The sequence below is a fragment of the Hyla sarda genome, chromosome 11 (assembly GCF_029499605.1).
Source record: "Hyla sarda isolate aHylSar1 chromosome 11, aHylSar1.hap1, whole genome shotgun sequence".
NCBI lineage: Eukaryota > Metazoa > Chordata > Amphibia > Anura > Hylidae > Hyla > Hyla sarda.
Genome location: NC_079199.1, coordinates 29,536,530 through 29,554,874, shown reverse-complemented (window position 1 = coordinate 29,554,874; position 18,345 = coordinate 29,536,530). Strand labels below are relative to the sequence as shown.

The 18,345-nt window shown below is 43.2% G+C and overlaps 1 protein-coding gene across 2 annotated transcripts in view; it reads left to right on the top strand.

The window, feature by feature from the left end:
* STARD9 (StAR related lipid transfer domain containing 9) overlaps positions 1-18,345 on the top strand; it is a 196,253-nt gene that overhangs the window by 33,820 nt on the left and 144,088 nt on the right. The window contains exon 1 of one of the 2 annotated variants that reach the window (XM_056545833.1): positions 5,021-5,168. The exons of the other annotated variant lie outside the window; for it this stretch is intronic. Coding sequence (XP_056401808.1) covers positions 5,122-5,168 — 47 coding nt within the window. The 5' untranslated portion in view covers positions 5,021-5,121. Of the gene's footprint in view, positions 1-5,020; positions 5,169-18,345 lie in introns of those variants that run through there. 2 annotated transcript variants of the gene reach the window in all.

Genomic DNA, 18,345 nt, shown 5'->3' with positions numbered 1-18,345 from the left:
TGTTCACCACTGGACTACTCCTTTAAACCTGCTGTGGCAAAGCAGGTACAATATTGCAGTATATTTACAGATTACATGCAGTAGCAGGCAGAGGCGTAGCTTCAGGGCCCCAATGCAAAATCTGCAACAGGGCCCCATTTGCCAATTAATGTACTGCTGTCTTATGAGGCAGATGTGCTTTGGGGCCCCCTTAGGCCCCCTTCTGCTACCTCTATAACTACACCCCTGGTAGCAGGAATTATTTAGTTGTGAACACATTTTGCCCAACTTCCTCTTTGCTAGAAAAAACGCCAGCAAAAACGCCAGAAAAACTGGCACAGGTGTTTCCTACGTTTTGGCAGTTTTTCTGGTGTTTTTTTCTGGAGTTTTTTGTTTTGCCTTTGAGTGGAAATTGCATTTTTGGCCCCTTTGGTGTTTTTTTCTAAATTTGTTGGGTATAAAAAAAAAAAAAAAAAAAAGATGCAGTAGGGATAGGAAAACATTTATTTAACAACATTTTTATTTTTTATAGCAAAATGTTAATTATTTTTTAATAAAGTGTGCTCACTTTTTTTTCTCTATTCTTTATTTATTTTTTTAGCTAGTACTACTACTCCCAGCATGGAACAGACTGTTCCATGATGGGAGTAGTAGTCCCTGTACTAATAAAAAGATCGGCCCGGTTGTCACTCCTGACACCCAATGCGATCGTCCTATCTATTGCAGAGATGCGGAACGGCTCAATACATCGCTCGCATCTCTGCTCTGTACTCCGGCCAGTGATGTGAATAGATATTCACCTTACTCATTGATATTTTCCGCCCAGAGTGGGGATTGGCCGGATGGTTTTAGCCAATCACCACTCTCAGAGGGAATATGAATCAGTGATGTTCTATTCATATCACTGGCCAGCCAGAGTACAGTGCAGAGATGCGAACGATGTACAGAGCCGCTCCGCATCTCTGCAATAGATAGGACGATCACATCGGGTGCCAGGAGTGACACCTGCTGTGATCTGTCTTTAACTACAGGTGCTACTACTCCCAACATGGAGCACAATCTTCTCCATGTTGGGAGCTGTAGTACCTGCATTAATAGACAGATCACAGCGAGTGTCACTTCTGACACCCAATGCGATCCTCCTGTATAACGTATAGATGCGGGCGGCCACTCTTCTATGGTCCCCTACCCTGCCGTATGTACACACTTATTCATATTTCCCACAGAGAGTTGTGATTGGCTGGAACCATCTGGCCAATCACAGCTCTCTGCGGGAAATATGAATAGGCATGTATATATATATATATATATATATATATATATATATACAGCAGTGCAGGGGACCATAGAAGAGCGGCTGGCCGCTTCTATAAATTATACAGAAGGATCGCACCAGACCCGGGGCGATCTGTCGATTAGTACAGGTACTACTACTTCCATCATGGAACAGTGTGTTCCATGCTGGGAGTAATAGTACTACTACAATACAGGAATTTAGGTGCACATCCACACTGTCTATCTGGTGTAGGATTCTATTGTGGCACTTGTAGTCCGCTGCAGGCATCCTCCATTGTATGCATTTTTATGCTGGGGATCGCCCCTAGCAACGGACTACAAGGGCAGGATCTGCTCCCCCAGTATAAATGCACAACCGCATTTGGGGTTGAGCACCTCCAGCCATTTGAGACCATGTTTTTTTGTTGTTGTTTACATTTTATACTTGGAGGTGTGTAAACTCCATATGTAATGCGCCTTGAACATTTTCCAGGCAGCATTACAGGGGTACTCCGGTGAAAGACTTTTTTTTTTTTTTTTTTTTAAATCAACTGGTGCCAGAAAGTTAAACAGATTTGTAAATTACTTCTATTAAAAAATCTTATACTACAGCGGAAATCCTTTTCTTTTTGAAACACAGTGCTCTCTGCTGACATCTCTGTCCATTTTAGGAACTATCCAGAACAGCATATGTTTGCTATGGGGATTCCCTTTTACTCTGGACAGTTCCTAAAATGGACAGAGATGTCAGCAGAGAGCACTGTGCTTGTGATGTCAGCAGACAGCTCTGTGTTTCAAATGGAAAAGAATTTCCACTGTAGTATTCAGCAGCTAATAAGTACAGGAAGGATTAAGATTTTTATCACCGGAGTACCCCTTTAAGGTAGCACATTTGAAGCCATGCACCTATATTAGCACCAAAAACGCCAAAGTTAAAACCCACATGGTGTTTTTTCACTCCCATAGACTTCTATGGAAGGAAAACGCCAAGATTTTCCTTAAAAACGCCAAAGTCCCAACAAGTCCGCCGCTGTGCCCCAACCCATTCCCCCCCCCCCCCAGATGTTTATGGCCGGAGTACCCCTTTAAAGGTGTAAAAAAAAAAAAAAAAAAAAACTCCTGCAATCTCCTGCTCAGTGCCCCGGCTCTCCCTATGAAAGTAGCTGTGACAACCACAGCAAGAAGCGATGGCCAACACGCCCCCTCCATGCATCTCTATAAAAGAGCAGCTTTCGTGTATCTCCAGCTCTCTCTTAGAGATGCATGGAGGTCGACACAGCTTCATTTATGGGAGGAGCAGGGTGCAGGGCAGGAGATAGCGGGGTATCCTAACAGTCGGACCCCCTGCGATCTGACACTTATTCCCTATCATATGCGATACTATAGTGAAGTGTCAGTAAAGTGACGGCAGTCTGGGCTCCAGTACTTGAGAGTGGCGCAGAAAGTGCCATGGAGGAAAGAAGAGATGCCCATGGAGTGGAACCCTGAAGACAGTCACCAACACCATTAAAAAATGCCAGAAAAAAACACAAACGCAAAACCACTGGAAAAACCACTGGTGTTTTTTCAGGTAAAAAAAAATGCCAAAAAAAGCAAAGTGATAACCTAAGCTCATGGTACTTTTACACAGGTGCATTTACTGTAGATTTTTCCTTAGAAAATCAGCAACAGTGGCAAATTTGCGCATTTTCCGCTGACTGATCGCAGTCAATTGTAGCAGCATCCAGTGTGGAAAATACGCAGGAAAGATGCCCATGTGAACATACCTTTAATTGTTACTTTACACATTACGGGATTTGTGCTGGTAAAATCCACAACGTATACAATTAAGTCCTAGTGTTTCTAATTTTTCATTGGATAAATTATGGATCCACCTCAAAATCTGCAGGTGTGGAAAAATATTAATAATAATGATAAAAAAAAATAAAAAAAAAATAAAAAAAAGCAGTGCACTGACCTCACCTATGCCCTGGCACTCCGCTGGTGACATTTCCTTGGTCCCTGTTGACCCCTGTTTACAGGCCGACAATGATGATGTTCAGTGGGAGACCAGCCCGGGCACAGGGGAAGTAAAACCTATATAAATCAGGTATCCTTGTAATCGTATGGACATAAATAATAAAGAAAACGTCATTTTTACCGAAATGTGCACTCAGTATAAGCGAAAGCCCCCAAAAGTTACAAAATTGTGCTGTTTCTTTCTACTTTCTCCTCACAAATAACTTTTTTTTGTTTCACCTTATATTTTGTTATAAAATGATTGACGTCATTACAAAGTACAATTGGTGGCGCAAAAAACAAGCCCTTATATGGGTCTGTAGGGGGAAAATTGAAAGCGTTATGATTATTAGAAGGTAGGAGGAAAAAACGAACGTCTACATTAAAGGGGTATTCCAGGCAAAACCTTTTTTATATATATCAACTGGCTCCGGAAAGTTAAACAGATTTGTAAATTACTTCTATTAAAAAATCTTAATCCTTCCAATAGTTATTAGCTTCTAAAGTTTTCTGTCTAACTGCTCAATGATGATGCCACGTCCCGGGAGCTGTGCATGATGGGAGAATATCCCCATAGGAACTGCACAGCTCCCGGGACGTGAGTCATCAGAGAGCAGTTAGACAGAAAACAACAACTCAACTTCAGAAGCTAATAACTATTGGAAGGATTAAGATTTTTTAATAGAAGTAATTTACAAATCTGTTTAACTTTCCGGAGCCAGTTGATATATATATAAAAAAAAAGTTTTGGCCTGGAATACCCCTTTAAGGCTATGTTTATACTATGGAATGTCCGTAGACAAAAATCTTTCTGCAGACTGCAGGCGCTGGCACAATATGCAGGCACTAGGACCGCACAGGAATGCGCCATCTCATAGTTGGCTTTGTATTCCATGCGGAGTCCATAGAAAGAATGAACTGGTTCATTCTTTCTGCGGACACGGAATTCAGATTTTCTGTAGTGTGCACAGTGCAGAAGAATCGGTAGTCCAGTGCTGAAAAACTCGTACCCTATCCTAAGGATAGGGGATATGTTTCAGATTGCGGGGGTCCAACCGCTGGACCAGATAGCGGGTGTCACCACCGCACGAACCGGCGGCCGACACGCCCCCTCAATACTGCGCTATGGCAGAGTCGGAGATTGCCGAAGGCCCTTCCCGCGGGCTGCCGGGGCCCCGTACAGAAGATCACGGGGGCCCCAGCGGTCGGACCCCCCGCAATCTAAAACGTATCCCCTGTCCTTAGGATAGGGGATACGTTTTTCACTACTGGATATCTCCTTTAAATTCAAACGGATTCTGCTGCAGTGGAATTTCTGTGCGGAATTCCGAGGTGTGAACATGGCCTAAATGTTGCAATCCCATCTCCAAAATGGAGTTCATAAATTAGGCCCCATTCTGGCATAAAAGTTGCCAGAACTATCTTTCAAACGTGCTCGAGACTTCTTTTTAATTTTTCTGTTCATAAAGGAGACATTTTTTTAGACATTTCATACTCTTTCATGGAAAGTACAACTAAGTCTTCAACTTCACAGAACATGAGGAAACCCCTGGTGACAGGACACAGAAGAGGACGCAGCAGTCTCTTGGTTACGACTGATTACAATCCTCCTCATGCAAATACCAGAAACGCCCCTTTATCTGCTGGAAAGTGGCAGCTCCCTAATGGGCTGGACCGAACCAAACGCAGAAGAGAGGGGGGGGGCGTGGTCTGAGGACGGGGCTGTGGATTGTTATTGTAATATTCCACGCCCCTGGACTGTGGAGAATCACACCCCGTAACTCCGAGCGGAGGAGAACGACTCCTGTACCGGGGGCCATGGCGAGGACCGGAGGCTGGAGCAGGACATGAGGCTCAATAGTTACCACAATGGCCAATGTCAGGGTAGCGCTGCGGGTGAGACCGCTCAGCAAGAGGTAAGTTGCGTTTATGCTGCGGTTCTGTGCGTTATGTGACACACGACCCGGCTCTGTGTTCTAGAAACTTTGTACCTCTCACTTTGGGGGGCACAATATTTATCAGGGCTCAAGTCGTTCAGGAACGGAGTTCCTGCACTTTTTCCAGAGCAGGAGAACGGTTCCCATTAGCAGGAGTCCTGTAGGACTAGCCCTTGAGTGGAAATCATGGGTGAGTTCCCACACTTTTTTCCCCCAAGACTTGACTCCTGCCGGGCACTAGTTACAATGCCAGTGTTTTCCAAGCAGTGTGCCTCCAGCTGTTGCAAAACTACAACTCCCAGCATGCCCGGACAGCCGAAGGCTGTCCGGGCATGCTGGGAGTTGTAGTTTTGCAACAGCTTGAGGCACACTGTTTGGAAAACACTGCTCTGTGCTGTTGCCCAAAGTGCAGTGCACCACACAATGTACATACAGTAGCGGGGACTCCTGTCTATTTTTTTTTTTTTCTGGACTCCCTGCTCCCTTCCTATGTTTGTTTTGCGTACAAGTTTTGGCACATGCTCTACTGTAGACAATGCACCAGAATTTGCGCCACTTTTGGTCCAACCTGTTATTTTGGGCTGAACGCACGATTCACTGATAAGTAACTCAATGAGGTATTTAAAAAAAATAAAAATTCACCAGTCATTTTTTTTTTGATATTTTTTTTTTGCACACATTTTGCCCCGTTCTATACCGAATGTGACTTGACAGATTGACAGCTTTTGGCGCAGATGCACCAGATGTATATAGACGTTTGCCACGTTCATGTGAGAAGCCACATATATGTGGGGCTGACACCCAGGCCGCCAGACATTTTAAAATGTTTTCGCCCCCCGTATGCCTTGCTACTTAGGCTAAGTACACACTTCGAGGGACATTTATCAATGTTCGCTTATGTCTTCTTTTTTTTTGTAATTTTTTCCTTACTTTTTTTTTTGCTTATGTGCGACGTATTTATCAACTGCTTTCAGCCTGTTGATAATTTTCTTTCACGTAAGCAATTTTTCCTTTTTTACTTTGGTAGTAGCTTTTTCTGCTCCATGTTTGAGCTGGAGTAAATTTAGTCAATTTTTAACGCTGTTGCGACTTTTTTTTGCGCAGTTGCGACTGTCGCAGTTAATAAATACCTGACTACCCGTAGTCCATTTTAAAATTATTACTACATAGTAAATTTTAGGAAAACTTGCTTTTCTCGCTTTCCAGTCAAAATGTCGCACGAAAAATCGTGTAGTCGCAGTTGCGACAATTTTGCGACAATTATAGTAAAGAAAACCTGACTAAACCCGTTGATAAATGTCCATATTTGTGCTTCCACCAATTCAGGGTCCTTTTTTTTTTTTTTCTGTTTTTCTTTGCTCTGAGAGGCTCGGATCTCCGGGGGGTCCTGACAGATCCCCTTGACTGGAATGGGGTCCGTCGGGGATCTGGTATTTTATAGAAGCTGAGAGGGAAAAAAAGGACATACAGTATTTTTTTTTTTGTCTCCGCTCAACTCCTGTCCTTGTGACGGACTGACCGAAGCGCCCTTTACCGGAGCATGGCGGCAGTGTGAACAAGATCTTACCTGACACTTGTTAGGCTGGGTATGAGAGCACCTGATTCGACAGATGCACACTTAGGGTGCTTTCACACCACGTTTTGTACTTACGGTTCCCGAATACGACTGGGAGGAGGGGGGGCGGGGCTTAATCGCGGCGCCCACACTCAGCCGTATTCGGGAACCGTATTTAATGTATGTCTATGAGCCGACCGGAGGGAACCGCAGCCTCCGGTCGGCTGCGTTTTCGGTCGCATGCAGTTTCCCGACCGCAGGCAAAAACGTGGTCAACCCTCCGGTCGGCTCATAGACATGCATTAAATACGGTTCCCGAATGCGGCTGAGTGCGGGCGCCGTGATTAAGCCCCGCCCCCCTCCTCCCAACCGTATTCGGGAACCGTAAGTACATAACGTGGTGTTGAAAGCACCCTTAGGCTGGGTTCACACCATGTTTTTGCAATACAGTTCCCATACACGTTTCAGTTTGGAAACCGTACGGAACCGTATTGAAAACAGTATGCCTTGACTCTCCATTGAAAACCGTATGCCAAACGATCATCAGGTTCTGTCCGTTTTGCATCCTGTAAGGTTTTGTTAGTTTTTTTTTCCCGTACCCAAAACTGTAGTCTACCATGGTTTTTGGTCCGGGTAAAAAACCGCATTGAAACGTATACATTATTTTTAAACAAGGGAGTCAATCGGAACCGTACAGAACTGCATGTCCGTACGGTTCCATCCGTTTTTTTACCATACGGTTTTTGACTTTGCACAGTTTTTTTCTTGGAATTTCAATCAAACAAGTGAAACTTTATTCATAATGGAATGAAAAGTTAAAAACGTATACGTTTTTTTTTTCTTTAAAAACGGATGCAACCGGACATCATTTTTCAAACCGTATACGGATTAAAATTTGTACACATGTTTTGATATACAGTTTAGTCCGGTTTTGAGGAATAAGTTTTTTATTTTAAAAAAATTATACGGGAACTGTTTTGCAAAAACGTGGTGTGAACCCGGCCTTACTTTATCCAGCAGCAATGCATATACTGTATCTCATATGCTGTATGCACTGCTGCTCACATTACGTTTTCTAGGCTGGATGCAAAAGTAATCGCCATGGCAGGTGTACAGTGTACAGTACTGAGCGGCATTGTGTGCATTGTGTGCATTGCCGCTCACTTCACATTCACCAGACCGGTTGTTAGATCATTAGTCCCACTGAGTGTACACATACTGTAGCAACCCATGTATATATTGCTGCTCACTTTATATTGTCCAGGCTGGGTAAGGCAACATAATACTTGGCAGATTTTGCTTTTAGTGCCGCCATCTCGATGCTGGGCCACTCCACACTTTGTAACATTATCATATAGAAAATGACCCATCAGCCTCTGCTGTGAAAAGTGCACAGTAGGGATTGTCTGATTATCGGTTTGGCCGATATTATCGATTTTGGACATTATCGGTATCAGCAATTACCTTGCCAATAATCCGATAATGCCCGGCCCCCCGCACTGCACCCCCCACCACCGCGCCGCACTGCACCCCCCCACCACAGTGCCGCACTGCACCCCCCACCACCGCGCCGCACTCCCCACCGCACCGCCCCGGCCAGAGACCGCCGCCACCGCTGCCCCATTGCCTCCCCCATCCCCGGTTTTATAATTACCTGTTCCCGGGGTCCGCGCTATTTCTGGCTCCTGCCCGGTCCTGTGTTACGCTGTGTGCTGCGCGATGTCACCGTCAGTGCGCACAGTGACAGCTCAGGAGGATGGTGCCGGAGCCAGAAGTAGCGTTCACCCTGGGAACAGGTAATTATAAAACCAAGGATGGGGGAGGCAATGGGGCAGCGGTGGCAGTGGTCTCTGACTGGAGCTGTGCGGTGATGGTCCGGTTGCATCCGTTTTTTTAAGAAAAAAAAACATATACGTTTTTAACTTTTCACTCCATTTTGAATAAAGTTTCACTTGTTTGATTGAAATTCCAATAAAAAAAACTGTGCAAAGTCAAAAACCTCATGGTGAAAACCGGATGGAACCATGCGCACATACAGTTCCCATTGACTCCCATGTTTAAAAAAAACGTATACGGTTTAATTTTTCACCCGGACGAAAAAACGTGGTAGACTACGGTTTTGGGTACAGGTAAAAAAACGGACAAAACCATATGGGGTGCAAAACAGACTAAACCAGATGATGCGTTTGACATACGGTTTACAATGTTAAGTCAATGCATAAAGTTTTCTATACGGTTTCGTACAGTTTTTAACTTGAAACCGTATATGGGAACTGTGTAGCAAAAAACGTGGTGTGCATGCACCCTAATTCTGCAGTGAAACCAAACATATTTTACCATGAATTGCAGTGGATTTGCAATGTTGTCATTGGCTCTGCAGGTTTAGCAAGGGAAAAAATACAGGTTTTTACATTCATAAAGTGCTGGAACGCCGAAGATGTGTACCAAACAGTGCACACAAAAACATGAAATCATTATAAATCCATATACTTTATTAAATACAAAAAGTTAAAAATATACATAGAAAGGTGCAGAATACATAAAAAGGGCACTGAATTACCATGGAAGGGTAGGTATAAGTCATAAAGCAGAAAAATAACATAAATAAATGGCAATACGGGTTATGAATGCAAGGGAACCTCGGTATAAGACTATGACAAACATAAGTCAATTGGAAGAAAACAGAGCCCAATGCCTTATCAAAAATGCCAGACCATACCTACCAACCCCAACGATCGTTTCGCTTCGCTTCAAAGATCGTTTTGCTTCTAAAGTGCTTCCTCAGGGGGTGTCACCCCCTGAGGAAGCACTTTAGAAGCGAAACGATCGTTGGGGTTGGTAGGTATGGTCTGGCATTCTTGATTAGGCATTGGGCTCTGTTTTCTTCCAATTGACTTATGTTTGTCATAGTCTTATACCGAGGTTCCCTTGCATTCATAACCCGTATTGCCATTTATTTATGTTATTTTTCTGCTTTATGACTTATACCTACCCTTCCATGGTGATTCAGTGCCCTTTTTATGTATTCTGCACCTTTCTATGTATATTTTTAACTTTTTGTATTTAATAAAGTATATGGATTTATAATGATTTCATGTTTTTGTGTGCACTGTTTGGTACACATCTTCGGCGTTCCTATTTAGTTGGTGCACTCCCACTTGCTTGTTACAGTAGGTTGGTTTTTCTCTTTTTTGGTGTTAATTCATAAAGTGCTGCTAAAAATAACCTGCAAAGCCGAGTCCGTTTGTGGTAAAACAGAAGCGGGTTTGCCATGTACTAAATCTGTTTTGGTCATAGAGAGAAATATCTGTTTATTTAGGATTGATCGCCATTAGAGATGAGTGAACTTACAGTAAATTCGATTCGTCACGAACTTCTCGGCTCGGCAGTTGATGACTTATCCTACATAAATGAGTTCAGCTTTCAGGTGCTCCCGTGGGCTGGAAAAGGTGGATACAGTCCTAGTAGACTCTTTCCTAGGACTGTATCCTTTTCCAGCCCACCGGAGCCCCGGAAAACTGAACTAATTTATGCAGGATAAAGTCATCAACTGCCGAGCCGAGAAGTTCGTGACAAATCGAATTTACTGTAAGTTCGCTCATCTCGAATCGCCATGAATGCTCTGTTATTAAAATAATTATAATCCTCAACTATATATTTGTCTATGGTCACCATAATAATTCCTCCATCAGGACTATGTAGGTGGATACATGGCGAGTTTGATCTGTTCTATTTAAGGATATTTTTCTACAAAACATGTCTAGTGTAGAATCAGAGAACGAGGCATACTTCCTTAAAATCCATTTCCTGTTGCATTCTCAGTCCCCCTTGTCTGGGTTTTAAATTGCGATGAGATGAGAGCCGCTGGGACTGTAGAGATCATGTGACCCCCAAACTACTCCTACAATCTGGAGAGAACTGTGCAAGACGGTTGGCGAGGAAAGAGCCACATTTCCTGAAGACGAGAGATATGATGACTGTGATAAGAACGTCTGGTCGCTTCTGACTTGTTATACTTTATATTTTAGCTCTTAAACACACACATAGTAGAACAAAGCTAAAGTGACGCTGCACAGGATTATGTCGTTTATTCGCTGTAGTCAGCGAGGAGAAGTGGTTGTATAGAGATCTCCTAGGATTCCTTTATACAGTGGGAAAGATTTATTATTGCAAAAGCGCAAAAATGTAAAAAAAAAAAGGCTCTTTTTAGATACTTCCCAACATGGCTTGTGTTTGACTCTGTTCACCAAATTTATTAAAGGGTACCTTTCATCAAATTTTTTTTAAAATATATTATAGATTAATGTATGCAGAATAACTTTCCATTATTAAAAAATATGTTTCTTTCTATTTAATTTTCCACTTTGACAAAATGACCACTAGGGGTCTCCCTACCAGTCCTTTTTTTATAGATTTCAGACTTATGCTGGAGTCCTAAATCTCAGACTGCAGCCGGGACACAGACAAACTCAGCACTGCTCCCTGCCAGGGAGTTTGTCTGTGTCCCGACTGCAGTCTGAGATTTAGGACTCCAGCATGAGTCTGAAATCTATAAAAAAGGACTGGTAGGGAGACCCCTAGTGGTCATTTTTTCAAAGTGGAAAATTGAATAGAAAGAAGCATTTTTTAATAACATGCAATTGTAAAGTTATTCTGCATACATTAATTTATAATATATCAAAAGTTTTTTTGACGAAAGGTACCCTTTAAACAGCCTAAACCACTGTGATAAATCTGGTTCATTAAAGGGGTACTCCACTGGAAAACATTTTCTTTTAAATCAACTGGTGCCAGAAAGTTAAACCGATTTGTAAATTACTACTATTAAAAAATCTTAATCCTTCTAGTACTTATCATCTGCTGTTATGATCCACAGGAAGTTCTTTTCTTTTTGAATTCCCTTTCTGCCTGACCACAGTGCTCTCTTCTGACACCTCTGTCCATTTTAGGAACTGTCCAGAGCAGGAGAGGTTTGCTATGGGGATTTGCTCCTACTCTGGACAGTTCCTAAAAAAAAGACAGTGGTGTCAGCAGAGAGCACTGTGGTCATGCAGAAAGGAAATTCAGAAATAAAAGAACTTCCTGTGGATCATAACAGCAGTTGATAAGTACTGGAAGGATTAAGATTTTTAATAGAAGTAATTTACAAATCTGTTTTACTTTTTGGCACCAGTTGATTTAAAAAATTTTTTTTTCCAGTGGAGTACCCCTTTAAAATATTTTCCACCTAAGTTTGTGTTTTCTGATGATAAGAATATGTTCACATGTATCGTATACACTGCGGATTTCACGCAGGTATATCTGCATAAAGGGTTACTTTGGCATTAAACTTTATTTTTTATTTATTTGTTTTTAAATGCTGCCCTGGCTCCTGGCATTAAAACAAAAAACCTGAACTTACCTCCCGCTGCTCCCCCCCAGTGTCTTTGGTAGGGATGCCCCTATCTTGGCTGCAATGTGACGTGTTGGTCCCTGGCACCAGGAAGAAGACTGGGGCTCAATACATCACACTGTCCTGCGGCGGACATGTCAATCCCCAGCAATCAGGATCACAGCATGAAATACATAGATCCACAGATTTGGGGGTAAATTTTATGCAGAGAAACACACAAAAAATACATACATACAACATACCCATAGACAATTTTAGTAAATCTGGGTGTTTTATTAAATTTTTGGGGTGCTGACACCCTGAACCCCCTGCTGATAAGCTGTTTGGGCCAGCTTTGGTACTGGGAGCCAACAATGTATGGGAGTTCTGTACATGACCTATTCACTTTAATGGGAGTGGTGCTGGAGTAACCTAATGCCACCACTACCACAATTGTTGATATTAGCAGTGCGACAAAATGAAAATTGTGGACTGAAAGTTAAAGGGGTACTCCGGTGGAAAACTTTTTTTTTTTTTTTTTAAATCAACTGGTGCCAGAAAGTTAAACAGATTTTTAAATGACTTCTATTAAAAAAAATCTTTACCCTTCCAGTACTTGTCAGCAGCTGTATGCTACAGAGGTAATTCTTTTCTTTTTGAATTTATTTTTTGTCTTGACACCTGATGTCCGGAGCAGGATAAAATCCCCATAGCAAACCTGTGCTGCTCTGGACAGTTCCTGACACAGACAGAGGTGTTAGCAGAGAGCACTGTGGACAAGACAAAAAAAATAAATTAAAGAATAGAATTTCCTCTGTAGCATACAGCTGCTAATAAGTACTGGAAGGATAAAGATTTTTTTAATAGAAGTAATTTACAAATCTCTTTAACTTTCTGGCACCAGTTCATTTTTTAAAAAAAGTTTTCCACCGGAGTACCCCTTTAAGGATGTACTTTGTCAAAAATGAAAACTGAAAATGACCCAAAATTTAAACTTCCATGCATGTTGTGCTATTGATCAATGATCTACAATCTGTGGCTCTGTGTGGTGTAGAAGTACAACTCCCACTATGTCCTGACAGTCTTTGGCTTTCAGGGCATTCTGGTATTTTTACTTTCACAATTTAAAGAATGCGAAAAAGTCCATGATGTGTTGTGTAACAGATCTGTGCTGTGTGAGTCCTCCGGATGTATGAGTGAGTATTCCACACAATGACTCTCTTGAGGAGCTGTTTTATCTGTCCGTCCTTTAATGCTAAATCTCTCTACGGTCATTCTCCATTCTCCGCTACATAGATTACAGGAAGAATGTGAAAGCTCATATTGTGACACAGAAGTCAGGGAATGCTTGTAACATGCAGTCAAGAAATGTTATCCATGTGTGCACTGCTAGAGATGTACATGATCCTTTTAAAGGGGTATTTCAGCCTTTGTCTGTCCAGGCATGCTGGGAGTTGTAGTTTTGCAACACCTGGAAGCACCCTGGTTGGGAAACACTGATCTAGACTACAGAACCCTTATCCAGGAAAAAAATATTTTTTAATATCAATTAGCTCCAGAAAGTTAAACAGATTTTGTAAATTACTTCTATTAAACAATCTTAATCCTTCCAATAATTATCAGCTGCTGAGGCTGAGTTGTTCTTTTCTGTCTGGCAACAGTGCTCTCTGCTGACATCTCTGCTTGTCTCGGGAACTGCACAGAGTTGGGGGATTTGCTTCTACTCTGGACAGTTCCTGAGGCAGGTGTCATCAGAGAGCACTTAGGCTGGGTTCACACCACGTTTTGTTAAATACGGTTCCCGTATACGGCTGGGAGGATGGGTGGGCGGGGCTTAATCGTGGCGCCCGCACTCAGCCGTATTCGGGAACCGTATTTAATGTATGTCTATGAGCCGACCGGAGTGAACCGCAGCCTGCTGTCGACTTCGTTTTCGGCCGTATGCGGTTTCCCGTCCGCAGGCAAAAACGTGGTCGACCAAGTTTTTGCCTGCGGTTGGGAAATCGCATACGGCCGAAAAAGCAGCCGACCGGAGGCTGCGGTTCACTCCGGTCGGCTCATAGACATACATTAAATACGGTTCCCGAATACGGCTGAGTGCGGGCGCCGCGATTAAGCCCCGCCCCCTCCTCCCAGCCGTATACGGGAACCGTATTTAACAAAACGTGGTGTGAACCCAGCCTTAGACAGAAAAGAACAACTCAACTTCAACAGATCATAAGTACTGAAAGGATTAAGATTTTTCTAATAGAAGTAATTTACAAATCTGTTTAACTTTGTGGAGCCAGTTGAGATAGATATAGATATATATATATATATATATATAAGTTTTTTTTAAACCCTTTAAAAGGGTTCTGTAGTCTAGATCAGTGTTTCCCAGCCAGGATGCCTCCAGGTGTTGCAAAACTACAACTCCCAGCATGCCTGGACAGCCGAAGGCTGTCCAGGCATGCTGGGAGTTGTAGTTTTGCAACATCTGGAGGCACCCTGGTTGGGAAACACTGGTCTAGATGTTTTTGCTGGGCCTAACACATATTATAGGGGCACTTTTACTGAATTTATTTTTCCTTTTTTTTTTTTTATTCTTGGTGCAGATTTTATCAACCTTATTCTAGAAAATGTTGCATGGACCTAAAAATTAAGCTAAGTGCTGTATGTAAATAGTTAGGCTACATGCACATGTTTTAAGATGTATCGATTGGGGAAATTTATGTCAATCTTGATGTGATGAGATGCAATTGGCTGTGATGCGGCATATAAGGCCAGTGAGAAGGTAGGATAGCCACACCCCCTGAGGAAGCCATTTAGTGGTGAAACGATCGTTGGGGTTGGTAGGTAAGGTCTGGCATACTTGTTCCCTCTGGTCCTTGGGTTTGATCCCTTTTGTTTATTCTCTCCCTGCCCTCGTGCTTGCGTTCAGCAGCCATTTGGTGCGTCTCCACCTCTGACTTATACTTTGATTGCCCTTTGACCTCGTATTTATATTTATATTTATTACTTCTCTATACTCAGTTCCAGTCCTCACCTACCCATCTGTAGTATTTTCCGGTGCCTTGTTTTTATTATGTATTTGTGCTATCGTTTTTTAATTAATGATATACTTTAATAAAGATTTTGTTAACTTTCTTTCATTTCTTGTTTAGTTATTTATTTGTGCATAATTTTTTCTGTATTTTTGGTGGTGCTTCTATCTTGCACATTACTTACCTCTTTGAGGTATAGTCTCTTATGTAGGTGTTTACATGCACATGTGTCTTTTTGCTCTATATTTCACTTGTATGTTCTGAAAGGTCCATCGTCAGGTGGACTGTCCTTTTGGTTTCCATAAGCTTTTGGCATACATAAGTTTTCCATTCCTTGGCATCATTTTAAAGGAACACAGCCATTAAAGGGGTTTTGCTACATTGGTTACTTATTCCCTATTCACGTGATAGGGAATAAGGGGGTGATTTATCAAAGCCTGTGCAAAGGGAAAGTCGTCCAGTTGCCCATAGCAACCAATCAGATCGCTTCTTTCATTATGCAGAGGCCTTTTTAAAAATGAAAGAAGTGATCTGATTGGTTGCTATGGGCAACTGGATAACTTTTCCTCTGCACAGGTTTTGATAAATCTCCCCCTAAGTGTATAATCGTGGGGGTCCAATTGCTGGGCACCGCAGCGATCAAGAGAACGGGACTCCACTCAGCTATCCTCTACCCCCAATTACAATAAATGGAGTTTGTGCACTGTTACTCCATTCAGACAGGAGCTTCCGAAGTCCAATTCTTGAGATCATAGGGGAGCCCCGATACGCCCCTACAACGCGATCCTACACACATCCACTAACATGTCAGATGGCTGTCCATTTTACTGCTCTGCAGGGAGCTGGGAAAGAGGAGTGGAAAACTAATAGTCTTCCTCAAGGATGCTCTGTTGATATAACCTCCTTATATGGCCAGTTACATCATTGGAGCTTCCTTGGGGCTGTAGGTAGTATACATTGGGAGTAGGGCTGGGCGGTATACTGGTTCATACCGAATACCCAAATTTTTGTCCTGCACGATAATAATTTTTCCCCATACCGCAATACCGGTTTGGCCCCTCCCCCTCGGGAATGAATTATCAGCCCAGCGCTGTGCTGTCCCAACATCAGGGAACTAATCATATGTGACCCGCCCAATTAATTATCAGCCCAGCACAGCGCTGTCCCCATCAGGGTAAATACTCACATATCACCCGCAAGCGCTGCCCTCCTCGTCCTCCTGTTTGTTGCGGCCCACCGGCGCTAACACTCTATACTGTACGCTGTATCTCTATGCCCGGGCTGCAAAAGATAAACAAAATAAACTTCAACTCCCCTTCGGTCCGGACCTGCTTCCTTGGGTCGGGAACGTCGGACAGCCGTCAGCCTATCACCAGCCGCACCGATGTTCCGCCTCGGCCGGTAATAGGTTGAGCGCACTGTCATGTAAGAAGCCAGCTGGCTTCTTACATGACAGTGGGCTCAGCCTATCACAGGCCGAGTCGGAACATTGATGCGGCCGGTGATAGGATGACAGCTGTCCGACGTTCACGTCCCCAGGAAGAGCGAAAGGCCGACGTAGCGTTAAAGTTTATTTTGTTTACCTTTTGCAGCCCGGGCAGAGGGATACAGCGTACAGTATAGAGTGTTAGCGCCGGTGGGCCGCAACAAACAGGAGGACAAGGAGGGCAGCGCTTGCGGGTGATATGTGAGTATTTACCCCGATGGGGACAGTGCAGTGCTGATAATTAATTTGGGGGGGGGGGGGGGGGAGTACAGTTATATACCGTGGAACCGCCATAAGTTACAAAAATACCGTGATACACATATTTTGTCATACCGCCCAGCCCTAATTGGGAGGACTCTAACAGAAGGCAACAACATGATGTAAATAGACCATCAAACATTGACTTCTACTATAAATAAGAGACTATTAAAAAAGTTGCAGTATCAAGCAGAGCTATCAAAAATTGTTCAAGCAAGTATAATAGGTGTTTGTGGACATTTCATTAAAACATATTTACCAAGACAAATAAAATTCCTGTGGAATCGTGCACATGGCCAAATGAAGGATCTGTTCTGGAAGAAACCATAATCATAATAATAAGGCTTAAACAGAGGTGCATGAGGTAATAATAATGTTTAGCGGCAACAGATTTCGCAGCCCCTTACAATTTTGGGGATACAAATAAAGACAAGTATCAGACATTACAATATTACACTATAATATGGAAAAAGGAGGAGTGAAGGCTCTGGTCTTAAGACACAAATGGTGGATGTGCGGCTATGTTTTTCTATTTTTGTTGTACCTCTGCTTTTAAAGGGGTACTCCGCCCCTAGACATCTTATCCCCTGTCCAAAGGATAGGGGATAAGATGTCTAGTCGCGGTAGTCCCACTGCTGGGAAACCCCGCAATCTCTCCTGCAGCACCCCTATCATCTGGTGCACAGAGCGATGCAGGGGCCGGAGGATCGTGCCGTCAAGCCCCGCCCCCTCAGTGCAAGTCTATGGGAGGGGGCGTGACAGCTGCCACGACCCCTCCCGTAGACTTGCATTGAGGGGGCGGGGCGTGAATCACGAGGAATGGGGCCGTGGTGTCCCGATCCTCCAGTCCCCGCATCGCCAGTCATCAGGCACGGAGCGAAGCTTGCTCCGTGCACCAGATGACACGGGGTGCTGCAGAAGAGATTGCGGGAGGTTCCCAGTTGCGGGATCCCCGCGATCAGACATCTTATTCCCTATCCTTTTGGATAGGGGATGAGATGTCCTAGGAGCGGAGTACCCCTTTAAGATTTTACAGTCTAAGAATACAGTCTAAGAATAAGATACAAAACAATATTCTAAAACAATCATACTAAAAAGGTAGATCACAAGGTCCTTGTGGTCACCTTAATTAGTTTATTATATAAATAGATTAACAACAATTTATCACCAGAATTAATGCATTAATAAATGATCAGAGAGGAACTCTCCCCTGCATATAACTGTAGGGGTTGATTTTCAATGGGACGTGAAAGCGTACAGAGACAGTGGGCATGCTAGATACGGTAGTTCCACAAGGATGGAAGTGTCAGGTTAAGGGTGTATTTACACCACGTTTCAGATGCAGCCGTATCCCTGCCAGACCTGCGCTGCATCTAATTTATTTAAATGCACCGACCGGAGTCAGATAGTGACTCTGATCAGCTCCTTTTTACACCATATCTGGTTTTGTGGCCAGACTGAAA